Here is a 26449-nt window from a genome sequence, read left to right as displayed (position 1 = left end):
TGCCACTGGATCTGATCCTTCAGTAAAACTGCTAATAAAATCACTTCTTTCATTTAAGTCCTCAAAAAGAGCTTTGGAAAGTCTTTCAGGAAACCTGGACAACCATTCCTGACTATTCAAAGTAGAACGATCACAGTTTCTTTAAACATTAATCTGTTTAAACCTGGTTTGCTGCCCTTTCATTTATCTGTTCACACTTTTAGCACATTTCTGCTTTGTTTTCCTCTCATAAGTATGAAAGATTAGGGGTTTCCTAATCTTTAAATAAATAAATTTAAGAATTGTTAAATGCAAATCTGCATGTGTTGATCACCTGACTGCATGTTGTGGTTGTGCAGCTTGCTTACCTCAGGGAACAGAGCGGCCAGAAACGAGGCCTGGCAGACGGAACCAGCGAAGTCAACCACACGTCTGAAAACACACCCAGCACTAACGGCAAGGTGAGGAAACCCACCGTGGCTTTGTGTGCTTCACACAGTCAATGCTCAGCTTCTTCAGATACTGTTACTGACTGATGGCTGAAGAACAGATTAAAAACTATAAATGTCTTTGTTGTTGAGATCATGTGTCTATTAATTCAATAGTTTAGCAGCAAAAAGGGTTCTTGAATTGGAAATGTCGCTGAATTTGTCAATATGTAGTGTTTGATTGTGATGAATTAAATACAGACCCTGCAATTAACTTTCTTAAAAAAAATTATTTACCAAGTGCTACCACTAGTTTAAAGCACTTAAACATTAAAGTATCCAGACTTCTTCAATGTGGCTGGGATTCATCAGAGATACATGGGGTCCACTTGATTACTCAACTAAATGCTCAACCAACTCTACAAGTTTTATTATGGAGTTTAACAGAAGAAGAAGAATAAATCATGAGGGAGTTTAAAGCCGTCTGTCAGCGAACAATGATCTGAACACATCAAACAGAAACACAGTAAATCATGCTGATGGCTGGCTTGAGCACATCTGATTGTTCTGCTTGAATGTGGCTGGACATCCCACTCTTAGAGACTTTGTGCTTTTCATTATAGTGACTGTAGAGGGTTTGGTCAACCTCAAAAATGATTAAAATTAGCATCTGAGGGAAATTAACATTGGAGAGAATCGTTGAAACGGGTTTTGCAGAAAGAGGTGGAGTAGATGGAGACAAGAAGATTTCCAAGATGGTAGTGAGCGCTTCTGTGATGGATGATTTAGGATGTTTTCCCCACTTATAGTCCGATTAACTTGGTTTGATGGGAGACCAAAACTGCAGCATTTGTTTCCAGCTGCTGTGGTTCTCTCTCTCTGCTCTGAGTCAAACCAACCTGTTCCCCTCCTGGCCTGTGGGGGCGCTGCACCAAGAACCACCGAAGGAAACGACACAAAAACCTCTGAAGACACTGAGAGCAACTTCCTTTTTCACCAAATGGAAACAAAAATGGAGTGGCACCAGATTTTAGCTGTTGGAGGATTTCTCTCTTACCTTTAACTAAAGACCATTTAGTCATTTCTCCTGCTAGCGCTAGGCTAGCACCTTTGTTTTGGCTGTATTAAGATTTATCATAAGCATATTTGATAAAGTTTTTCCTGATTGTGTCATTGATGTCCTCACAGCGGTCCTCGGACGGCTCGCTGAGTCAGGAAGAAGAGTCCGGGTTTGGGAAGGTCGGTGAGCTCCAGGAAGTGTTGGACCGTCAGACGGCTGATCTGGGCCAGATGAAGGAGCGCATGGTCGCCATGGCGTCACGCATCAACGAGCTGGAGGAGGACCTCGACACGGCAAGGAAGGACGTCATAAAGTCTGAAGACACGAACACCAGGCTGCAGCGGGACCTCAGAGAGGTGAGCGGAGCCGCCAGACCCCAGCAGAACCTGCTGGTGGCGCTCAGAGCTCTGATCAGATATCTGTCTGGTAGTCCATGGCTCAGAAGGAGGACATGGAGGAGAGGATCACCACCCTGGAGAAGCGCTACCTCGCCGCTCAGCGGGAGGCCACGTCTGTCCACGACCTGAACGACAAGCTGGAGAATGAAGTGGCCAACAAGGACTCCCTGTACAGACAGGTAGGGCCGGCGCTCCAGCCTGCATGGCTGCACACAGCCACTGCTACCAGTGAATCCTCGCTGTGTCCCAGCTGAATGGAGGGTCCTGAAACACTGGTTGGTTTCTTTACATGCAGTCACTGGAGACGGAGACATCTTCCTCCTCTTTTCTTCTGCTTTTTGTCTGTTTTTGTGTCACTTTGAATGCTCTGTTCTTCCCTTCCTGCTCTCCCCTCCTTCACCCATCTCTTCATCCTGTCTCCCTTTGTCTCCTCATGCCAGTCACTCTTTCTCTTTTCATTCTTTTCACGTCGTGGAGCCGACCGCCGAGGCTGCAGCGCAACGCAGACGAGTCGCCATTATGTTTGCTAATGACTTCTTTCCTCTTTCAGTCCGAGGAAAGAAACCGTCAGCTGCAGGAGAAGCTGGAGCTGGCCGAGCAGAAGTTGCAGCAGACCATCCGCAAGGCGGAGACTCTGCCTGAGGTGGAGGCTGAGTTGGCCCAGAGGGTCGCTGCCCTCACCAAGGTACCAAAACCTGCCAACGCCCTGGGCTTCGTGGTGTAGATCAGGGTGTCAGCATGTCCTTAAAAAGCCTTAAGTCCATGTATTCAAAATTAAGGCTTTGAAATTAATGAAATTCATAAAACAAAATACGAGTTGGCCTTAAATGCATTAATCACAAGTCTTAAGTTTTGTCATGGCAGGATTATTTCATATTGTTTATTCTATATATTTTATTTTTCTCTGTCAAAAGTTTGAGTCGCACAAAGACATTTTCACCGTGTTATTTGAGGTAGTTGAGGCTACCGCTGACTAGCTGCTGGCTAGCGTCTATCATTGGTAAATGTAAATCATCTCTGACTCACTTCTTTTGCCAACCCGTATGATGCTACCTGCATGCTGAGCAAAAAAGCGCTCTTTTATTGGAGCTGTAGTAAAACTGAATCAGCTCAGGCTTCAGCCAGGACGGTTTGTGAGTTCATAATTATAATCTGACCAGGATTATTACAGTTTTCCATCAGGATGACATCCATGGCCTTCCTGCAGGAGCTGCTGAGGAAGCCTCCAAACATCCAGAGATCTATTTTTAGAAACCTGCTTCTGTTTTTATCCATTTATAGTTGGACTCTTGTCTTGGAGAACCTCTGCTGTTCCCGGCTCAGCCTGGAAACTCAGAGGACAGGAATCTGTAACCTTTATCGAAGCAGAAAACAATACTCTGTTTATGTGACATGCTGGCCAACAAAGTGTTGAGAATACTGTGTAATTATTTACATGGCACTAGAACCGAGTTTTAAACTGATTCAGCTTCTGTAAAACTGTTCAGATGAAGTTCATGTTGGCAACTTTGCTGCTTAATGCAGAGTAAAACTAATTGTTGCTGGTCAGTGTACACAGCAGCATCCTGTCCTGCTGCTGAGACATTTGTGCATCAAAACCAGCTGTGATCCATTCCAGATCAACAGCTGTGGACACACTTCTGCTAATGCGCCAGCAGCTGAGCTAATTTTTCACTAATATAATTTTAAAGGTTTAGCGCATTTAGCTTCCACTAAATTCATTTTAGGGAAATCATTTCTAAAGTGATCACTGGCTGTTTCAACTTTCAACTTATTCAACTTTCAGCTGAATAAAGTTTGACATCAATGTTGAAGTTTTGGTCTTCAACTGTTGAGAATTTTTCAAGTAATTTAAAGTTTGTGCTCTTATTTTGAAGTGGGTGAAGACTGCTTTTTCAGCAGTTCCATTTCCTCATCTCACTTTCATTTTTTTTCTAAAAACTTTGAGCAAATGGCAAATATGCAACCAACAAACAAATGAGTTTTACAGAAGACTACAAGATTTACATAAACAAACTACCAGGGGTGTTAATTAAACATCCATCCATTTTCTAACACCCTTGTCCCTGGTGGGGTCAGGAGGTGCTGGTGCCTGTCCAGCTAAGGTTCCGGGCGAGAGGCGGGGTCATCTGGACAGGTCGCCAGTCTGTCGCAGGGCAACAGAGAGACAGACAGGACACACAACCCTGCACACACACACTCACACCTAGGGAGAATTTAGAGAGACCAATTAACCTGACAGTCATGTGTTTGGGCTGTGGGAGGAAGCCGGAGAACCCGGACAGAACCCACCATGCACAGGGAGAACATGCAAACTACATGCAGAAAGACTCCGGGCCAGGAATCGAACCCAGGACCTTCTTGCTGCAAGGCAACAGTTGTTAATTAAACAAATGCATGAAAAAAAATACATAAATAAATTTGAATACCGTGTTGTTATTGCACTTTTAGCATTTACTTCTGCTAGCTAAGTAGCAGAAAGCAGAAGTAAGTAGCAGAAAGGATATCTGGATCTGATTTTGCTTGTTGGTTAAATAAACAAATAAAAAAATAAAATACTGTGATGGTGTAGTGCTTTAGCATTAGTGGACTTAATGTTTATAATTAGTGCAATTTTTTAGTTTGCTGTTCCTTCAACTGCAGATCAACAAGCAGAATTATTTTAGTTTTTATCCTAATGGATCAGTTCACTTTGACTTACAGGAAAGATAAGTTGTCTTTTGGGTTTTTTAAAACCTATTTAGTTTAAAGTTGGAGGTTTTTCTAACTCTCTTCCAGCTCTGGTTGTTTGCCATCCAAGCCATTTCCTCCTTGCATATGTAATGAGGCAGGAGTCACTTCCTCTGTGGCTGCAGCTTAAAGCGCATATATAAAACATGGCAGAGAAAGACGGCTTGGCCATGTCCAAACCCGGTGTAAACACCAAGCGCAGCTCTGAGTCGTCCTCATGTCCGTCCCAGCGTTGGACCGGCTTGTCTCCGGTTCTAGTTGTGAAAGTGCAAACAGAACGTCAGGCTGCCCCGGTTAATCATCGATGTTCTTCTGTTTTCTGGAGTTAAACGAACATGTCTTCTTTCTGTCTGTGTCCTGCTGGTCTGTGGGGTGGACATGCTGCTGCCGTCGTCCTCATGTCCAACCTCAGTGTGATGTGTGTGGCTCTGAGACCCAGACCAAGGTAGAGCAGTTTTATGGACCGGGCTCCTTCTCTCTGAACTTAACCAGGTGGAAACTGTTAATGGTCACATGACTCAAAGTTTGTTAAAGTAATAAAACAACCAAACTCTCTCCTGGTTAAATTCAGTTTGTAAATTAAAATCTGGTGAATTGTGGGGTTCTGGTGTCGATTTTGGGTTTAACTCAGGAGATTCTGATGGAATCCATCATTAAATCAGCCTGTTTACTAACCTGTTTATCAAATGTTTTTCTTTGAGTTTGAGTCTTTGTTGTTAAAGCTGCTGCTTTATAATGATGTCAAAGATGATTTCTTTGTGTTTCTTTCTGTTTATGCTGATGACTCCATCCTTCAGAGGGGCGTTGGGGTCACGTCTGTAAGGGCTGAGTCCTTCTCTAGGATGGGGGTCAATCATTGGGAGGGGAGTTTTGACATTTTCCTCTGTTTTCAGGCAGAGGAGCGCCATGGCAACGTGGAGGAGCGGCTGAGACAGATGGAGGCGCAGCTGGAGGAGAAGAACCAGGAACTGCTCAGGGTGGGAAAACTTTAAATCCTGCAGTCTGAGCTACATGTGAAGCAATGCAGCCGATCTGCATTGCTTGTTGCATGTTCATGGTTTGCTCCTGAAATCCCAGCAGCAAATAACCCACCGTTTTACAGTATTTAAAATATGAGTAACTATGAGTTCAGGTCTGACACTCTGCTGCTGCTTCCATGATGTTTTTCATATGTTTCAAGTGTTTAAATTATAGCTCTGAACACATGGATGAATATACTTTATTGATCCTGAAGGAAAATGATGTGGCAGTCCATAGCTCCCATTCATAGAAACAGTAAAATGATAGACCATCAGATAAAACAAAGTATTAAAAAATAAACAAATATCTGAAAGTATCACTAAGGGAATTAAGAAAATGTTCTGATCCTAAAAAAGTAACATTTGTACTGATGCATAAGATGATATAGGTTACAGATTACAGTGCAGACATGACAGAAACCTGTTGGAAATATTTGTGTCTGCAGGCGAGGCAGCGAGAGAAGATGAACGAAGAGCACAACAGACGTCTGTCTGAGACGGTGGACAAGCTGCTGTCCGAGTCCAACGAGAGGCTGCAGCTGCACCTCAAAGAGAGGATGTCTGCTCTGGAGGACAAGGTGATCACTACCTGACCTACAGCCGTCTCCGGTCACAAACACGCAGTTTACCCCCATTTCTTTAGTTTGAGCAGCAAAATACATTGTGTGAACAGAGACTGGACAGGAAATGAGTCACTTAAGAAATCCTGGAGAGCCTGTTGACCATGATTCCAGGGAAGGAATCTTCTTGGGAGGAAAAGTGTTTCTTTCCAGGCTAAAAGAAGATTCATAAAGGTGCTTGGAATCCTTGAAAATGCTTCAGTTTCAATGGGATGTTTTCAAGGCTTGAAGTGTTTGAGTTTTTGAAATGCTTGATATTCAATCTGCACATTTTAGTAAGAAATCTAATGTGTGATTTAAAGCCTAAATTTGGAAAATATTACTTAAGGTTGAAACCAGATATTTTCATACACCTAATAAAAAGACACGTTAATCAGACTAAAATGTTCTTATTTTAAGTCAGCTAGAATTACCAGTATTATTTTTATTTAAATGCCAGAATATTTTTTAGAGATTTTCTTTATGATTTTTTTTGTATTTTAGAAGTTAGATCAGGAAGGTCCTTAACCTTAACTAGGTTTGTTTGGATTGTTTCAGTGTAATAATAAATATTATTCCCAATGGCTCAGTGAGTTTTTAAGAGTGTTATATTTTATGTTATTGTTAAATTGTTGCATTTTTGTTAAATTAGTTTTTTGTTCTCGGATTAGTCACGCATATAAAGTGTGTGAGAGACATATTTCAAAACAGAAAATGTTGTTATATTTTAGTTTTTCTTGCCCCTGCTATAGAATGTAGAAAACCCTCACAAATAAAATATTAATAACAGTAACAAATAATATAGAATTTTGAATTGAAAGTCTTTTTTGGTTCATTTGTATTGCTTTTTATTTCCAAAGTGTAGCGCTGGAAATGTTTGAAAACTTACCTTGAAAGTTCTTGAATTGTTCAAAGTGTCTGATTCCTGGAAAAGGGAATTTCAAACCAGCAGGACACAAACTATTACGATCCTTTCTGCATTTGGGAGCTTGTTAGATCGATTATCTGTTGATACAGAAACATGACTCATGACCTAATTCTCCTCCTCCCCGTTCAGAACGCCCTGATCAGAGAACTGGAGCACACCAAGAAGCTGATTGAGGATTCTCACCATGAGAAGGTGAAGAAATGCTTCCTGTATCGACGTTTTACGTTAAATTAAAGTAAAATTTTGTTGGGTTTTAACATCCCAGCTGCTCTGTGTGAATGTTTGTTCATGCAGGAGCAACTCCTGATCCAGATTGAGACCATGAGGGCAGAGAGTGAGCAGGGCAGGAGCCGGAGTAACTCCTTACTGCACGGGTAAACATCCCAGCCGTTACCATGGACACCCCCGTCTGCTGTTTGGTTTAAAGGGGCGGTGTTATGTAAAATCGACTTTTTTGAGCTTTACTTCATGTTATAATGTTATTCCTTCATCAAAAACTGGAGTGTTGCCTTTATTCTTTCACACATAGAAATCCTTTAGTCTCCATGGCAACCATTCAGAACCAAAACACAGAGTTGGACCTAGCTCCTCCTCAGAGCTGCAGTTTCCAAGCTTCTGAGCTCCTGCCTCACAGAGCAGCGCTGCCCTACGGCTTCCCCTCTCAGCTTCCCCTCTCAGCTCCTTCAGACTAGCCAGCAGAAATTAGCAAACAGCTGGTGGAGCTGCTGAGCTCATCATAGGAGCTGCTGCTCAGAGCAGCGCGGGTAAAAATCTTGTCAAAGGGTTAAGAGGAGCCATGTTGGGATGACTTCCTGAAGGCGGAGCTTCATAAAGAGCATGAGTTTTTAAAGAGACAGTGGCCCAATTTCAAGCGTTAAATTAAAAAGTCAAATTTGATATATGCATCATTTTTATAACATCTGAATGCAAGATAGTTACTTGATTGGGCTATAAGATGGCACTATGTGCATACGGTGCTGACTCTTTAAGCTCTGGACTCACTCCCCCACCAGGCGCTCTCAGCTGGGCAGCACTCCTGACTTCAGGTACCCGGTGTCGGCGTCCTCCATGATGGACAGCAACTCGGATCATTACGGCAGCGCTCTGGTTCTGAGACGGCCTCAGAAGGGCCGCGTGGCGGCGCTGCGGGACGAGCCGTCCAAGGTGAGCTTCTCTCATCTGCTGAGACTGTAAGCAGCAGGATCTGAGCCGAACCAGAACAGATTAAAGATCCTTTTCGCTCTCTGCAGCCTCTGACTTATCTTTCCACTCTTCCTGTTTCTGCGATGCTCCAACTCTTTCTGACGATTCTCTTCTTTTCTGCTTCTTTTTGTTTGCTCCATCTGTGGACTTCAGCGACATGTAAGTCAGTCTGCTTGGCAACGCCGTCAGCGCTTGAGACTAAAACTCACCAGCCTGTTTGACCTTTGACCTCTGTCCTGTCGTTTTGAAACCGTGCTGGCGTCCCAAACATCACGCCCCCTGCTCTGTGTGTGTGTGTATGTGTGTGTCCTCCTGACTGCAGGTGCAGACGCTGAACGAGCAGGAGTGGGAGCGCATGCAGCAGGCTAACGTCCTGGCTAACGTGGCCCAGGCCTTCGACACCGACATGGACGCGTCGGACCTGGAGGAGGACCGGGAGACCATCTTCAGCTCGGTGGACCTGCTGTCCCCGGGACAGGCCGACGCCCAGACGCTCGCCTTGATGCTGCAGGAGCAGCTGGACGCCATCAACAATGAAATCAGGTTATTATCCTGAGTTATGTTCTCATGTTTATGTCCTTCCTGTTCTCCAGTCCTGCTGTGGTCAAACTCTGAGTTTAAGTTTTCACCAGATCCTCACTTGTTGCATTCTGCAACTTCATCATTTTAAGTTATTTTATTTTATATTGTATTGTTTATTTTTATTTAATATTTTTTCATTCTATGCTATTATTTTTTCATTATTTCATATTATAACATTATATTAATTGTGTTTTGTTATTATTAATTAACTTTATATCATGTCATTACATTTTTTTCTTCATTATACAATATATGTATTTAATATTGTATTATATCTTGGATCCTATATTATATAAAATATTACTTTGTATGCTTTTATGTATTCATTATTTTATATTTATTTTATATTGTTTGTATTTACTATTTTATTATTTTATACTTATATTTTTTCTTTTCTCATATATTTATTTTTATATCATATTTAATATTATGTAATCTCACGTTATATTTTTGTTTTAAATCATTTTTATGTAGCGTTATAGTGTTTAATAATATTACAATGCATAGATTTTTTAAAATCATATTTCTAAGTAGATGTTACACACAGCTGGCTTTATAGCTGCGTTCCATGCAAAAGTTTTTATGCTCACATTTTGTTGCACTAAACCAGCAACTTTTTTTTTTTGTTTATTTTTTTTGTGAAATATTATGCAGCAGAGCAGCAACAAGTGTTGTGTAGTTGTTAACTAGAAGGACAACAACTGGTTTAAAGTGAAACTAGAATTGCTTTTCCACCATTCCTGGAATATTAATCTAATATTTCCTTTCTTTACCCCGACAGGATGATCCAAGAGGAGAAGGAGAGCACGGCGATCCGAGCGGAGGAGATCGAATGCCGCGTCGGCGGCGGCAACGACGGCGGCCTTGGAGGGCGTTTCCGCTCGCTCAGCTCCATCCCGCCGTCTCTGTGCGGCGGCTCATCGCTGGGCGGATCGCCGCCCAACTCGGGCCAGTCCACCCCCAGACGCATTCCCCGCAGCCCCAACAGGGAACTGGACCGCATGGGGGTCATGACCCTGGTAATGTCACCCAGTTAAACAGTAAAGCATTCTGATAACTTTAGACAGTTAATAACTGTTTCTGCCTCTGCCTGTAGCACTATTGCTATGAGCCTTACATCATCCAGAGCTCCCTGTCCCAGCAGACACTAACTTACCTGCCGTATGGTGCTGCGGGCTTCAGCCCCCCCCCTCAGGCCTGTAGCTATGCCCCGTACTTCCAGGTACCTGCAGAGGATCAGCCTCCTGGGTGGGTGCAGCCCGTCACTTCCTCTGCCTTCTGAGCTGCTGGAAAACCTGGAATCTGTGGAATGTTGCACTTTTGTTTGCATTTGTTGATGCTCCAAACAGGAAGTGTGAGTTTTTGAAAGTCCTGCCTCTCTCTGCACCTCTGGAAGAAGGTTTTATTAGCTTTGAGTTGTCGAAGCGATACCAAGAAGAAACCTGAAACACCTGGCCGTGCTTCGGTTAGCTTCAGTTTTCGCTCCTTTCACTCTTCAGAGTTTCAGATCAAAACACGCAGCTGCAGGCGGATTTACTCCATTCTGACGGCGCGTGCGTTTCTGGAAAACTTTTCCAAAATAAAAAGCTTTGAAGAATAAAATGTTACGGTTGCGTCTGTTTTAGAGCGTCTCTTCTTTGGATGATTTCTTGTTTTAATGAAAGCCACTGATAGTCGGGACTAATTCCTGACTGACTGACGACTGGAAAAAAGGGAACATTTTTGCTAATTAAGTGAATTTTTCCTCTTCCTGTTTCCCTTTTATAGCTGGTAATCAGTCGCTCAGCCCGGCTGGGCGGAGGAAATGAGTGATTAGGTATTTTTCTCTGGGGGGCTCAAAAATGTGGCACACTTGTGGTTTATTTGCTCTTCTAATGCCAGGTTTGTGAGGAATGTAGGAGGGAATAAATCCTCCCATGTTTTTTTTTCTCTTCTTTGCGAGGGGAAAGTATCACTGCAGCGGCGACGAGTCGTAAATTTAGGAGCTATTCTCTGCTATCTTGCTTTTTCACAGCTAACCCTGTCATACGGTTGTTTTTAGATTGAATAACAACTAAATGAAGTCGGCTGCACCCATCCTCCAGCGTGGTTTGCTACTGTCCTCCAACTGTGTGCAGTGCTGCTTCTGCAGAGTTTCTTTTAATATAAGTAGTAAAACAGCTTCTGATCGTATTGAGTTGTGTGTTTAACACTGATCACAGATTGAAATACTGTGTGTTCTTCTGGTTTCCTGTATAAGTGTGGCTTTAGTCCAGCTCTGATCTGCTGCTCACTAACTGCTCTTCTCCTCTCCTTTTTCTGCCACGCTTCAGCCTAGTGACCTGCGCAAGCATCGCAGGAAGGTAAAATAGAAAGCTGCTTTACAGGAGCGCCCCTCTCACCCCACGGCCCTTCTCACCCCACGGCCCCTCTCACCCCACGGCCCCTCTCACCCCACGGCCCCTCTCACCCCACGGCCCCTCTCACCCCACGACCCCTCTCACCCCACGGCCTCTCTCACCCCACGGCCCCTCTCACCCCACGGCCCCTCTCACCCCACGGCCCCTCTCACCCCACGGCCCCTCTCACCCCACGGCCCTTCTCACCCCACGGCCCCTCTCACCCCACGGCCCCTCTCACCCCACGGCCCCTCTCACCCCACGGCCCCTCTCACCCCACGGCCCCTGTCACCCCACGACCTCTCTCACCCCACGGCCTCTCTCACTGAACACCCACCATCATCTGTCATCTTTACATCCTGTTCTTTCTCATCTCCCAAACGTTTCACTCATAAGTTGGCTATTTTTTCTTCACTTATTATAATTTGAGTTCTTTATTGTTTGTTTTGTTGTTTATTTTCACGTTTCAACAGGAAGTCAAATTAAAACTAGGTTTCAGGAATGAAAGTCCATATTATGCAAGATGCTAAACTCTGTTTTAGAGAGAGATCCTTCCACTGCTGAACCCTGGTGTCTCCCTCCTGTTACGTCTGGTTTAAGTACTGTGGTTATAGATTTATATTTTAGCTCATTATTATCCCTAAAGTCCTTCTAATGCAGATTAGATTTTTCTTTTTAAAGACTTTATTCCTCCAGGCTGAAACATGGCTTTTTTGGGGGAGGGGAGTGACTGCTTTTGGTTGCTATACAGCTGGTCGGGGATTTCTTTTTTGGGGGGCATTTTTTTATTGTTCGTAACCATAGCAACAAGGTGGTTTACACCTGGGAACCTGCAGAGGTCAGTGTGCAAAGAAGGATTCTTCCCAAAATGGAGAGTATTATGTACAAACAGAGCATCCTCAGACTGTGACGTAACAACATAATGTCTTCAGTCAGAGGCTACTTCAGAGCTGCAGTAATACAGACTGCTACAGGAGATCATCCCTTCCCATAGCAATCAGTTCACATAACAATTTTTTGAGGAAACATGAGTTACACCATTTAATTTCCTTCTGGGATTAATAAAATATTTTTGAATTGAATACATTAATGTTGCATGTAGCAATCGGCTGCATTAGTCTGTTAAATCAAGTAGATTAATGGAAATAACTGGGATTTCTGCTGTAAAATAAGAATGAAATGTTTTTCACTCCTGTCCCAGCTGCTCGTGTTCAGAGATCTGCTCTGTGATGTTTCTGTTCTGTGAAAGCAGTGGTCGGGTCACCAGTACCTGAACCTTCTGTATTTTGTTTCACCTCAAACTGTTGCAGCATCACTCGTCTCTCTGCTCTGTCTCAGTCTTCGCAGGACGACAAGGCCACCATCAGGTGTGAGACGTCGCCCCCCACCACCCCGCGCTCCATGCGCCTGAACAGGGAGCTGGGACACGCGTCCAGCCATGAAGACATCAGAGACATTCGAGGGTAGGAGTTTCTGATTTCTGACCTGTGGGCTGTCCTGGTTTCTGCTGTTTGGTTTTGAAATGGCTCCATCTGGTGTCTGAAGGCTGGGAGGCCTGCAGGACGGCCAGGGCAGCAACCCCAGCAGCAGCAACAGCAGCCAGGACTCGCTCAACAAAGCAGCCAAGAAGAAGAGCATCAAGTCCTCCATCGGACGCCTGTTTGGGAAGAAGGAGAAGGGCCGGCCCAGCGGTCCTGGGAAGGACTCACCGAGCCAAGGTTCAGCTCTTCATTTTTATTTATCATCATTTATTTCATTTGTTGGGTTTAAAATGAACGTGTCATGTTGATATGAATGAAAAGGCAATACATATTTCCCATGTGACGTCTCACTTCCAGGAACTTTGTGGCCGACAGCCATCATGGTAACTGTCACGACAGTTGCTGTGGAGTTGCTATGACAACAATAAACAAGCCACAAGCTTAAAACTCATTCTCTACCTAATTTATTAACAATATAAGTACATTAAAACTGCTAGTCAATACAATTTTTGAGTAGTATGAAGTAGTATGAAGCCATAGTTCATCTATGCTTTACGCTGCTCTTGTCTACCAAGATGGCGGTTCAGTGATGCAGGCAGTTGATTATTCAGAGGGGAGATTTTCAAAAAAACACAAAAAACATTCAAGTAAAAGATTCTTTTCCCAAGTTTTAAATCGCGAGTTGAGTCTGAAGTCTTTTGAATGCAATTCCAAGTTCGACTCGAGTACGAGTCCCAAACTTCAGTCCCGTCTCTGACCTTGAAACAACCTGGAGTATTTATTAGAAAGATACCAGAGTATTAGTTTGGATCAGTGGATCTGATCTCAGCGTGGATTGTGTGTTTGTAGCCGGCACCCCTGATGCAGACGGATCTCCAAAGGACGGTCTGGGAATGGGAACTTTAGGAGGTCCTTCTGAGAAGAACAGGAAGCTCCAGAAGAAGTGAGTTATCTGCTTCCTGCTGTGTAAAACGCACCATGCTGCTGCGCAGGACACCACTAATGCACAACATGATGAGCAGTGTGTTCAGTTTAATGCTGCTTCACGCTCACTTACTTCCACCGACTCACTCCTTCCACTCCACACCCACTTGCTTCATCACAGCCAGCACCTAGAATAATTCACTGTTTTCCTTTTGTTGTGATTTCTGAGCAGGCACACCACAGGCACCATAAATGTTGTTGCTTCCATGATTTGGCATCAGTTCATTGTTTTCTGTTTTGTTTGCCCACCCTCCTCCTCTTTTCCACCATCCTCCTCTCATTCCATGAGTAGTCCAAAGACCGGGTAAGTTGCTTCACGTTGCCTCGTCTTCCTCCCATTCTTGGCTTCACTCTTCCCCAGCCAGTAACTCTCCAGGACCCCACACAGCTGTCCCTTTTGAATGCCTGTTGGTTTCCCATGCTGCTCTCTACCTGCCTTCCACAGAGGAGCTTCACTAACAGGAATGTGTGTTTGCTGCTTTTCACTGGGAGAACATTTCCACCTCCCAGAGCTCAAAGTTCTGATTGAAACATTGGATTTTTGTGTGACCTAATTTCAATGTTAGATTTTATTCTGCTTTAAATTTGTCGATGCTGCAGCCCCATCTAGTGGTTAAATATATAAAATGTGTTTGAGTCTTGTAGCAACGGTTCAGACCTCTGATAGGTGATTACAGGTCAGGATGTGCATGTCATGTTCCTGCAGATTTACTCTCAACCTGTTTTATGATTGGCCTCTCTGATGAAGCTCTGTTCCCAGTTAGCTACAGCAGCTAGCAGAACTAGCGTTAAAACGTGAAACCCTGCAGTTTGTGTTTGAAGTGTAGGAGAGTTTTCCAGAACTCCTCCCAGGTTTCCCTTTCTGTTTCCTCTCAAACTCCTGCTCTTGGTTCTGAGTGTGCATGTCACTGACAGTTTTTGGGATTTAAACGGTGAACATGACTGACTGCATGTTGGAAATACTAAAGGCTTTCAGATTGTCTGCAGGAATATACATTGGTTGTTAACTTGATTGTTTTTGTGCGACAGGCATGAGTTACTGGAAGAGGCTCGCAGGCAGGGCCTGCCATTCGCCCAGTGGGACGGACCCACCGTGGTGGCTTGGTTAGAGGTAGGAAAATTCAAATTAAAGTTAAGTTTTAGGGCAAACTGTTAACTATCATCTTTGTAAATAAAACTTGTGACACTCATCAGAGAGTTTTCATGTTTGAAACACGGGGAGGAGGTCAGATTTAAGGCATGTTCATGGAGTAGCAGTTAAAAATTAGGGCCATCTTGCCCTTTAGATCAGTGGTCCCCAACCTTTTTAGTCGCGCGGACCGGTCAGCCCTTCGCAATTTTGCGGCGGACCCTCGTTTTTCGCGGCGGTTACGTTCCAAAAAGAACCCGCGGTAGGCGAAATCCGCGAAGTAGGAACCTTTATTTTTTTACAATTAATGTACAATGAAATATTCCATAATGCATTGAAACCAAAGAACAAAACCTCTTTACAGGCCCAAACATTTGTTTAACAAATAAAAAGTACTGTATAAACTTTTTTTTTTTTTTTTTTACAAATAACTACTGTACTGTAAAATAATAATTTTAATATGAACTCAAAGCGGATTCCCGTGCCCGAATTGCGGAGATCAGCGCCGCCCCACCGCGACCTGAGTTATTGGATTAGAAAGGGAGAAAATAAAAAATTATTATGAAAAAAAACAAAACAAAGTACAGTAGGACAAATAGTGACTCACGTGTATTTCACTGCTCTTCTGACTGAGCTGCTGCAGCCTGACTCCGCTCTGTAGCGTTTTTTTTTTTTTCTTCTAAAGCCCGCGGTGCAGGTGTGTTTCTTCCAGAGAAGAACATAGTTATCGGTAGCTGCTGTCGCTCTTTTTTCTTCTGGGCAAAAAGATTCTTATAAACCGACATGCCACCATGGATTATGTTAAATTTGGCAAGCTGTTTTACGTACGTGTACATATTAAACCGCAACGTTGTTGACACACAGGTAGAGAAGAAGCGGAGAGACTGTTTAGCCAATCAGAATGCAGAACACAATGCACGATGCAAATCCGCGAAGCAGCGAGACCGTGAAAGGTGAACCGTGAAACAGCGAGGGTTCACTGTACTCTGATGTTGTTTTGTTACCAGTGTTGTATAGTAACGAAGTAAAAATACTTCACTACTTTACTTAAGTATATTTTGGAGTACTTCATACTTTCCTCGAGTATGAAAATTTTTGATGACTTTCACTTTTACTTCACTATATTTCCGAACTTAATTGCGTACTTTTACTCCGATACATTTTCAATGTGTGGTTTAGTTACTCGTTACAAAAAAGCGAGAGAGAGAAACAAAGTGTTTTGACCCCACCTACTGATTAGCAAGTAGGCTACCGAACAAAGTCCGTAGCCTGCTTGCCTGGGCTTGTTCATCACCTCCAATAGGATACACCTGTTTCGCTTCTCCCATTGTTGGGGAAATCAGAAATCAGAACACCGTACAGCGGGTGGGAGGGAGGGACACAGAAGAGTGCTGCCCGCACTGACGCGGCTCAGGGATTACGTGACACGCAGCGCCGTGCCCTATAATGCACTGTAAGCTATGTAATGTGTTTGAGGCAGTTGACCAAAATCCCGGACAATTTTTAAATTCCCCCCGGACATCTTTTTAGGTCTGAAAAGTAGGACATGTCCGGGAAAAAGAGGACGTCTGGTCACCCTAGTTCAATGGGGGACAGAAGCCATAGCGATAGCAATTTAGACTAAATTTAACGAATATAGGAAAGGCATGCAAGTTCAAAACCACAAACCATTAACATGTGCTACTCTTTAAAACTGGAACAATTTATTAGCAGGTTTCATTTTGCCTGCACTTGGTTGGGTACATTATTTTAAGTTTATTTGACAAGTTTACCAAAATACAAGAAATGTCATTCACACTTGCCTTGTTTTACTTTTTACTTGTACTTTTCATTACATTACTTGAGTACATCCATTTTTACAGTAATTTCCATACTTAAGTACAAGACGTTTCAGATACTTTAAGACTTTTACTCAAGTAACATTTCAGTCAGTGACTTCGACTTTTACCAAAGTCGTATTTTGGAGAGGTACTTGTACTTTTACTTGACTCTGAGATTTCAGTACTTTATACAACACTGTTTGTTACTCATTCTGCTGCAAGTTGGCTCAATTTTGACGCGCAAGACGTAACCGGTAAAATCCGGTTTAGGATATTCATAATAAAAGATCCGGAAGTAGTTCATTATTTCTTGCGCGGCCCGGTACCAACCGGTCCGCGGACCGGTGGTTGGGGACCACTGCTTTAGATTATGCTATAATACTTGTATGTAAATAGAACTGAAGGAAAACTCTGGAATAATAAAATCACATTCTGCTAAACAGATTTTAAGGTTTGTGGAAAGTTTTGCTTCAACAAAACCACGTTTTATTTATTGAACTTGAAACTAAGTATTTAGTTGAGAATGTTGAGATTCAAACTAAATATTTAGTTAGCAAACTATATCTAGTTAGCAAGCTTCCAACTAGATATTCAGCTCTGAGCTAAACGTCTTGTTTGAACCTAATATATTGTTTTTAAACTAAATTTTTAACACCAAGCTAAATGTTTAAATATTTAAGTTGAAGCTGTGACATTTATGAATGAGTGAATATCATGGTGAATATATGACTTTGAAAAATGAACCTCCATTTTCATTCACTTGACAGACTAAATTATTGTTGCTGTTAGTTTTTGACTAAATTTACAAGCAGCATCCCATAATGAAAATGCTCCAAAAGTGATCAGATATCATGAGATCCCTGATCTGCTGTACCATGAGCTGATGGAAATTTTTATGCATGTTTTTACATAAGCAAATAAAACAAACAATAAAGCTTCACACTGACAGTTTAGAAAGAGAACTGAATCAGTTTATTTGAATCTTGAGAACTGAAATGTGTGTATTGCTCACGGAGTTTTCCTGGGTAGAATCAGGATCTGTATTAATATCAGGAATCCTCCTCAGCGTATTTCAATCTGGTTCACTGACCAGATTAGCTACATGTTTTCTACAGGTAGCTCCTGTAGAAAACATGTTAAACCAGTTTGATTTCCAGTTTACTGACCTGTCCTGTCTCCTTGCCGCCCCCCTGTGGCCAGCTGTGGGTGGGCATGCCGGCCTGGTACGTGGCGGCTTGCCGAGCCAACGTGAAGAGCGGGGCCATCATGTCGGCACTGTCTGACACGGAGATCCAAAGAGAAATCGGAATCAGCAACCCTCTGCACCGCCTCAAGCTGCGCCTGGCCATCCAGGAAATCATGTCCCTCACCAGCCCGTCGGCCCCGCCCACCTCCAGAACGGTACCGCCCCATTCATCCTCACACACACACACACGCTGCTCTCACACACACTTTATCCCCTCAGTGCTCCGTTGACACACTCCTGGCATTTTTTACAGCATGTTTTTAATGCATTAACACTTTTTAACACGCACTAATGAGTCACTTTTGTCTTTTTCTAACAACCAATTCTCCCCGGTTTGTTTTGTTTTTCTCCTTCCTGCCTTGTTTCTGTCCTTCATCACTGTTTCCATTCTGCACTCTTCTGATTGGGGGGTGTCACATGGTCAGTCTACAGGAAACGTTTGGGTCACACATGAGGAGATGGAAAGTTTGGCAGCCACACCTCCCACGGTTAGTCCACCCGGATGAGCTGGGCGCCGCTGCTGCTGACGTCTGCTTCAGGCCGCCTGCACGGCTTCAGGCTGCCTGCAGGGCCTCGGGCCGCCTGCAGGACCTCGGGCCGCCTGCAGCTCTTCGGGCCGCCTGCAGGGCCTCGGGCAGCCTGCAGCTCTTCGGGCCGCCTGCAGCTCTTCGGGCCGCCTGCAGGGCCTCGGGCCGCCTGCAGGGCCTCGGGCCGCCTGCAGCTCTTCGGGCCGCCTGCAGCTCTTCGGGCCGCCTGCAGGACCTCGGGCCGCCTGCACGGCTTCGGGCCGCCTGCAGGGCCTCGGGCCGCCTGCAGGACCTCGGGCCGCCTGCACGGCTTCGGGCCGCCTGCAGGGCCTCGGGCCGCCTGCAGGGCCTCAGGCGGCCCGAGGCCCTGCAGGCGGCCTGAAGCCGTCGCTCCCTTCTTTCTGCTTGGCTAGCCAGTTCTGTGCTGCTGGTTTAGTTTGTGTTTCTGCCTCATAGTTGATTAGTTTTTTAAATAATAATTTCTTTATTTCTTCTTGGTTTTCCTATTAAAATGGTGCTAAGATAAGTTTCTTTGTAACCAGGCAGTTTTTATGGTGATTTTATTCTCCCACCGCTGTTTGATCATTGTGAACATTTTGCACATAAAGCCCCTTTCAGACATTTCGTTGTATCTAAAGGACCTCCTGGATAATCTCAGAGTTTCCAAGGTTTTCAAGGTTTGCAAATGCTAGATTTCTGCATAAAGTTCTTGACAATCAAACTGCACAGTTTTGTAATAATTTGCAAACTTGAGTAAAAGCTTAAACATGGAAAAAGTTTTTTAAACCAGATATTTTCATACACCTCATAAAAAGACAAACCTGTAATATTAATTCAGACATTCCTTGTTTTAAGTTAGTTAGATTTACCAACTTTATTTCTAATTGCTAAACACCAGAAAACTTAGCAAGAATAGTTTTTATTTAATGTTTAGTATTTATTATTTGTAATGGTTCAGTGACTTATTGATCTGTGTAATTGAAAGAAAGGTTGGCTTATATCTTATACGTTATACAAAGTTATTGAAATTGGAGGATTTTTGTTAAATTAGTGATAAATTAGCATCAGATGTTTAAAGTGTGTGAGAGACTTCAAAACATAGAATTTTATTATATTTTAATTTATCTTCTCCCTGCTGTCGAAAACTATCACAAGACATTATTAATAAAGTTAATAATGATGTCATATAATAGTGAATTATTTAGATCATTTGATTTGTTTTCATCTCCAAAGTGTGGAACTGGAAAGTTTGAAAACGTGCTTTGAAAGTTTCACCAGGGAAAAGTTTATATATCCTGGATTTCCGTCCTGAAGGAATGAATTGATCTGGGTTTGAGCCAAGACTGATCATAAATCACAGTGGAATTATTCTCTAAAAACACATTTGATTAAAAATAAACCCACTTACTCAGCCACTGAAGTCTGAATCTTATCTGATTGACCCTCTGATTGATTAGGACACTGGGATGTTCACATCCTGCAGATTATTGGAGAAACTTTAGTCATGGATTATGTAGTGAACTATAATGTGAAAAATAATTTAAAAATTGGTCCTAAACTAGATACTTTTATCTGATGGAACTACATACTGTATATCTGTGTGCAAAACACTATATTTCTAATGAAGTGACTGTCATGACAGCACAACTATAGCAGCAAAATCAATTGTCTCTCCTCCAAAATGGCGGATCGATTTTCAGTCAAATTACCCTCTGAATAAAAAGCATTTTACAGACATGAATGAATCCGGAGCAGCAGAAGTGACTGAATACACACTCACTAGGTGCGTCACGTCTGAAAAGGGCTTTATTGGCAAAGATCTGAAATGATGTAACAATTAAAAAGATCAACACCTAAACTTGTTTATTTTAGATAAAATTAGAACAAAATCAGGTTTTCTTTAATCAAATAAATGAATCCGTCTTTCATAGCTTTTTTCCTGCCTTTGTTTTGATTATTTTTTCACTTGTATGTTTTTAGTATTTTTCACGTGAAGCTGCTCTAACCCTTCACGGCCGCCTCACTAACCCCACGCCTTTCTGTTCTTCTCACCATGCTCACTCTAACCACGCTAACACCAGGAGGATGACGAGGGCAGCTGGGCCCAGGTTGGCACACATTCCCCCAGAACCCCGTTTTTATTCTGATGGACCCGTAGCATGGGCTCACACTGAGAAGCTGCTTCTTCACTATTCTAATTTATTTTAAAAAATCAGAAATAATAAAACAGCTGAATAAATACTGTAAACACTAAAAATACTTCAGAAGCAAACTGATGCGACTGTCAATGTTAAATTAAGAAAATGCGACCCAGTTTTATAAATATAACCCAGGATGTGGAACATCTTACTTTATGAATCTTCATCACTTAATTTATTCAATGTTTCATGTTGTGCTTCGCCGTCACTTTCATAGCAGGAACAACCAGTGATGGGCCACTGCGGGAGCACTTTAACTTTGAAACCATTTAGAGCGTTTAGCTTCCCCTAATTTAATTTTGCCAGATAAATTCTAAAACACTAATTTACTTGTTGAAATTCAAATAAATGTTCATATTCATGCTTTTATTTTGAAGTGGGTGGAGACTATTTACGCAGCAGTTCCTTTTCCTCTCGGTTTAGTAAATTTAAGTTTATTCTTTTCCCAGAATGCATTGCTGCTGTAGTTTCACAGGAAACAGTTTAAAATCTACTGAATTCCTGCCATGGTCAATTAGGCTGAATCACCAACAGAGTTAGCAAAACTCAACATTTATAAAACTGAAACTGTGTGGAAGTTTTGTCACAGAGAATCACTTCCTGAAGTCAAACTGTACAGATAAATGTGTAATTACCATGGTTAACCTGCTGAGGGCGATATAACACATGCTGTCGTTGACGCATGGTGGGTAGCGTTAGTAACTTTTTAGTTAGCATTGGCCACCACTGGGAATTATATTAACATCAGTATTGGCCGATCAGTAAATATTGGCCTTAACAGCAACAATAATACAAGAAACAAATATTGATCAAAATCTTTATTTTGGGACTTTGTTTGTTTGACTTGTTGCAGCTGCTTTAATATTACTACTGGCTTTATTCATGTTGTTGCATATATTTACTAGAATATGTTATATAATATGTACATTTCTCTTATTGATAACAGTTAACAGAAACATTAACAATAATTCTTCTCTTATTGTTAGATATCTGACAAAAAAAAGACACAAGACATAATAAAAAATAATGTGGACAGTAAACTATTTATTGAGTAAACCAGGTAAGGAAAAGTCAATTTTTGACTTCCTGAAATTAGTTAAGAACAAAGATTTATTTCAAACTGCTTTTGAATGCAAGAGGTCTGGTATAAGTTTACATATTTTAATACAATAGTTAAAAAAATGCATGATGAGTTAATTTTCTGTACATTTCTTGTTATTTTAATGCATTTTGTTGATGTTCAGACTTCAACCACAGGGTACATATTATCTTATTTTATCAGGATTTTCCTTTAGACATTGACGTTTATAAAATATTATTCAACATCTTTATAAAAAGAATAAATTCATAAAACATTTGTTTTTGGCATCATTAGCCAAAGACTCTTCCATTAATAAACTGCAGAAGCTTTAATGTAAAAAAAATCTTTACGTCTCTATAAAGTTTTCATCTCAGTTTTGCTGTTTTTGTTGTTAAAGGAACCAGAATGTTGGTGGATTATTTTCTTTCTGACGCTCTAAGCCCAGTTTGTTGTGGCCTTGCAGACGCTGGCGTACGGAGACATGAACCACGAGTGGATCGGGAACGAGTGGCTGCCCAGCCTGGGTCTGCCTCAGTACCGCTCCTACTTCATGGAGTCCCTGGTGGATGCCCGCATGCTGGACCACTTGACCAAGAAGGACCTGAGGGGGCAGCTGAAAATGGTGGACAGCTTCCACAGGTACGGCTCAACACCTTCACATGCAGCAGCCTTAAAGACTTAAACAGGAAAAGGTCTCAGCTTGAAGTGAGAGGGTGGCGCCTCCTCTGGTGAAGGGCTGCAACCTCAGACACCCGTCTAAATGTTTGGATGGGTTGTACTGAAATATGTACATTTCCCTCTGGGATTAATTAAGTATGTCCATTCATTCATTCATGGAGAGATTATTAAATCCAACAGTATGAATCAGTTTGGTTCCTACAGACTGAAAAAATGTTTGGACTTCCACATTATTCCCCATCCTGTTTAAATCCTGCATCCATCCTGACTGACTTCCCAACTTTCTCATTTGCTTACAAACTCTCTGACTTTCTCAGTTACTGACTGACTGTCTTTCTTTCTTGCTTGCTGGAATCCTGACCTCTGTGGAAAAAGCTGCTGTGAACTCATTGCAGCTTTTTAAGTTTACCTGTAAAATAAACAGAACTCTGGAATTTTAGCTTGGAGAAGAGAAGAAACCCAAACAGTATAGTTCTAATAGTAACAGTCCTAATAAAATATTGACCAGGAACATGAGAGAACATTTAAACAAGAATAATTTATTATTTTAAAGCATTAAATTCACATTTTTTGCTGTAATTAAACAGTGATGGAATAAACAGAATCACTGATGCTTTCTCTTGTTTCCTGTATTTATGATAAATTGCTTTATTCATAGAATACCTAGGGATGAATAGTTAAAGCAAACCACTCTTCATTTACAATAAAGCTCAGTTCATTTTATGTAGATTTTACGTTAGAGGGAAAAAGTTGTTAAATATTTAGTTATTAAATGTTTAGTAAACGTGTAAACTGACACCGTGTGTGGGTGGGTGTGTGTGTGTGTGTGTGTGTGTGTGTGTGTGTGCGGTGCCTGTGTGTGTATAAACTTGACCCAACTGCTGAGTTTGTGTTTGTGCAACAGGAACAGCTTCCAGTGTGGCGTGATGTGTCTGCGGCGGCTGAACTACGACAGGAAGGAGCTGGAGAGGAGGAGAGAGGAGTCCCAGCTGGAGCTTTCAGGTAACAAACCACCTGACCAGCTCCTCCTGCTGGTGGCTCCCTGACACTGCAGGTTTCAGCGAACGCATCCAAGCTACAAAAACTAATAAAACAAATTTTATTTACAGTTTAGCACACATTAAATTTGCTCCACAGCCAACTTCCTGGTGCATCTAAATATAAAAATGAATTGTTTTCAGGAAAAAGTCTCTGCTTGAGTTCTGGGCATTGGAGAAAAATCAGTTTGAGGTTCATAAAGAAAGAACAGGAGAACTTTTTGAGAAAGCTGCAGTGTTTCCTCTAGATGTTTTCTGCCCAGACCTATTGGACCAGGTTCCACCACAGAACTGGCCCACAGACCCGGTCCAGCTCTTTAAACAATGATGCGAGGTAGTGTTGTCAAACTGTCAAAAAAGTGAAAAGAAAGCAACATGAACTGCCAGGTCCAAGTTGCTCTGGGGGATTTTATTTCTCAACATCTTTTTGTTTTCTGACATCCATCCAAAGTATCCATAAGCTGTTATTTTTATACAAAATAAGCAACACACCTGCTCTTCATTAGACCATGGCATGAGAAAACTGGTCAAACCAAACAACAAAATCTATACAAAGAATCAGGAATAAGATTGTGAATCTAATTTACAAACTCATAAATTAGATTGAGTTTATGAGTTTGTAAGAGACATTTATCTCTGCAAAATATTCTGGAGTTGCCCTAGTACAGGGCAACTCAAAAGTTACTTAAAGGAAGACAAACAATACAAAACAAAAAAGAAAACTCCATTTCGTTGAACCCGGTGATGCGATCAGTGACATCATACATGTTAAAACAGGAAATGCTGGGCCAGCCCCGCCCACACACCTGCTCAGGCTGTAGCATTTATGAGTATAAAAGAAACTAATGAAGAACTTACCAGAAATGCTCCTTATAACAAAACAAACTTTAAAATGTGTTTTTCTAATGGTTTAGTAGTGTTAGTTTAAAAAAAGGCATAGGGATGTAAACTGCAATGTAATGCTACCAAACAAACCTGGGACAGTGATTGAAGCAAAGTTACAACAGCAGTGTTTAAATGAAAGCATTTAAATCAGAATAATGAACAACAGCTGCAAAGCCTCTGCAGGTTGATTCACTCCCAGGTTCTGTGTTCACAGATCCACAGGAAAAACCTCATGTGGAGCTCAAACGTTCCACCAGTAGTACGCCTACCACAGTTTGAGAACCGTGGAGAACCAAAACAGGCTCTCTTTAAACGATAAGGTTTGTGTTTCTGTCCCTTCAGACGTTCTGGTGTGGACCAACGAGCGCGTCATCGGCTGGGTCCAGGCCATCGGCCTCAAGGAGTACAGCAGCAACCTCTACGAGAGCGGCGTTCACGGAGCGCTGCTCGCCCTGGACGAAAGCTTCGACCACAACTCACTGGCTCTGCTGCTGCAGATCCCCACCCAGAACACACAGGTACACACACCCCAACACACAGGTACACACCAGAACACACAGGTACACACCAGAACACACAGGTACACACCCAAACACACAGGTACACACACCAGAACACGCAGGTACACACACATCAACACACGCCTACACACACTCTGCATATACTCGCCCGTTGTGATGTAAACATGTAGGCGGTGAAGGAAATGGCCCCTGAAGTGGGCGGGGCTTCCTGAGTAGATGGGTGTGTCATCTGAAGATAATACTGTAAGATAATCTGAGAGTAAATATTGCCGTGGAACTAAATGGTTTTAGATTAAATAAAACAGGAAAGTTTTAACTAAGAGTCAATATTCAATGGAAGGTTTGATGAGGAAAAGATAAATAAATAATGATTAAATCTGAGATTAGGACTTGCCTATGTGGAAACTTGTTTGAACCTTAAATCCCAAATCAGGAGAGTTTCAACGTAAACAAGATGAAGACAACATGTAAACAATCTCTGACCTCCGTCCTACAATAACGACCCAGGAGACAGAGACACATTTCTGCCTTAAAAGTGTTTCTTACTGGCCGAGTTTCTCCGTGTGTTTCAGTTCCTCCCAGCTTGTCTTCACCTGCTGCTCATGTTTTCTGTTAACTTTAAATCCTGACAGGAGTTTTGAGTTTTCATTGGAAGCTCAACATTCAGCCACCATGCTGATGCATTATGGAGAAGGATTTTAGTTTAAAAACTTGATTCAGAGCCATATCAAACTGGGATGAAATTGTTTTTTTTGTTAGTTTTTTTTTGCTGAAACATGAAATATCTAGTTTTTAAAATGAAATCAATACATTTTATTGACCCACATTTAATTATAGGTATATTTAATAAATTATTTTGGTAATTGTTTCTACTTTTAAAAAAATATACACATTTAAATAACTACTCCATAAATTATTTATTTATTGTATTTTCTCTCTCCTCTCTGTGTAACACTTCAGTGTTTTATTGAGTTTGCATTCGAATGTAATCCTGTCTTTAAATGAAAAATACCTATTTTTTATACATTTTATTTTAATTAAAATACATGCATATATAAAACAAGGATTCTTTGAATTAATTTTAAATGTTATATAAACTATTTTTATAAAATATGTAATACATATAAATATTCACAAAAAGTAAAAAAACCAATAAAAAATACTAAATAAAAATGAAAAAGTTGTATATAAAATGTAAAAATACCTGATTAAGCTCCATATATATAAAAAGATGGACATCGTGACTTTTTCCAGCTTATTGAACTTCATGAACCAAACTGGGTTTTCACTTTATCTCTAAAATTCTGTCTGCCTTGTTTTTAGAGTTACTGACTGAAACAAGGCTGCCAGTGAAAACAATCTGATTATTATCGTCACCAGAGTATTTATTTTTAGAAAACGAGATAATATTCCCAGCGTTGATCCCTGCAGGGAAACCCTTATTTGTTTATTTGCAGTCTGTGGTTTGTAGTTTACATATTTAAAGCGTAAAATATGTAAACTACAAACTGGTGTATGATGTGTTGGAACTCTACAGGTGCCAAAAAACAGGAGTTGC

The 26449-nt window shown here is 41.8% G+C and overlaps 1 protein-coding gene across 20 annotated transcripts in view; it reads left to right on the top strand.

Moving 5' to 3' along the window:
• Positions 1-26449, top strand: part of ppfia1 (PTPRF interacting protein alpha 1) — a 46987-nt gene that overhangs the window by 17575 nt on the left and 2963 nt on the right. For 4 of the 20 annotated variants that reach the window (XM_032561581.1, XM_032561590.1, XM_032561583.1 and 1 more), the window contains exons 6-30: positions 339-440; positions 1596-1823; positions 1898-2044; positions 2416-2550; positions 5008-5040; positions 5489-5572; positions 6061-6192; positions 7271-7333; positions 7436-7515; positions 8155-8305; positions 8498-8503; positions 8667-8887; positions 9708-9945; positions 11239-11268; positions 12643-12767; positions 12850-13022; positions 13635-13728; positions 14062-14073; positions 14799-14880; positions 17919-18119; positions 18390-18452; positions 20573-20599; positions 22234-22409; positions 23353-23450; positions 24713-24888. In XM_032561581.1, the coding sequence (XP_032417472.1) occupies positions 339-440; positions 1596-1823; positions 1898-2044; positions 2416-2550; positions 5008-5040; positions 5489-5572; positions 6061-6192; positions 7271-7333; positions 7436-7515; positions 8155-8305; positions 8498-8503; positions 8667-8887; positions 9708-9945; positions 11239-11268; positions 12643-12767; positions 12850-13022; positions 13635-13728; positions 14062-14073; positions 14799-14880; positions 17919-18119; positions 18390-18452; positions 20573-20599; positions 22234-22409; positions 23353-23450; positions 24713-24888 (2877 nt within the window). The remainder of the gene's footprint in view (positions 1-338; positions 441-1595; positions 1824-1897; positions 2045-2415; positions 2551-5007; positions 5041-5488; positions 5573-6060; positions 6193-7270; positions 7334-7435; positions 7516-8154; positions 8306-8497; positions 8504-8666; positions 8888-9707; positions 9946-11238; positions 11269-12642; positions 12768-12849; positions 13023-13634; positions 13729-14061; positions 14074-14798; positions 14881-17918; positions 18120-18389; positions 18453-20572; positions 20600-22233; positions 22410-23352; positions 23451-24712; positions 24889-26449) is intronic. The other 16 variants (XM_032561594.1, XM_032561596.1, XM_032561595.1 and 13 more) reach the window with 12 other exon arrangements.

This window comes from Xiphophorus hellerii, chromosome 4, assembly GCF_003331165.1.
Source record: "Xiphophorus hellerii strain 12219 chromosome 4, Xiphophorus_hellerii-4.1, whole genome shotgun sequence".
In the NCBI taxonomy this organism is placed as follows: Eukaryota; Metazoa; Chordata; class Actinopteri; order Cyprinodontiformes; family Poeciliidae; genus Xiphophorus; species Xiphophorus hellerii.
This window is presented reverse-complemented; position numbering and strand designations above follow the sequence as displayed.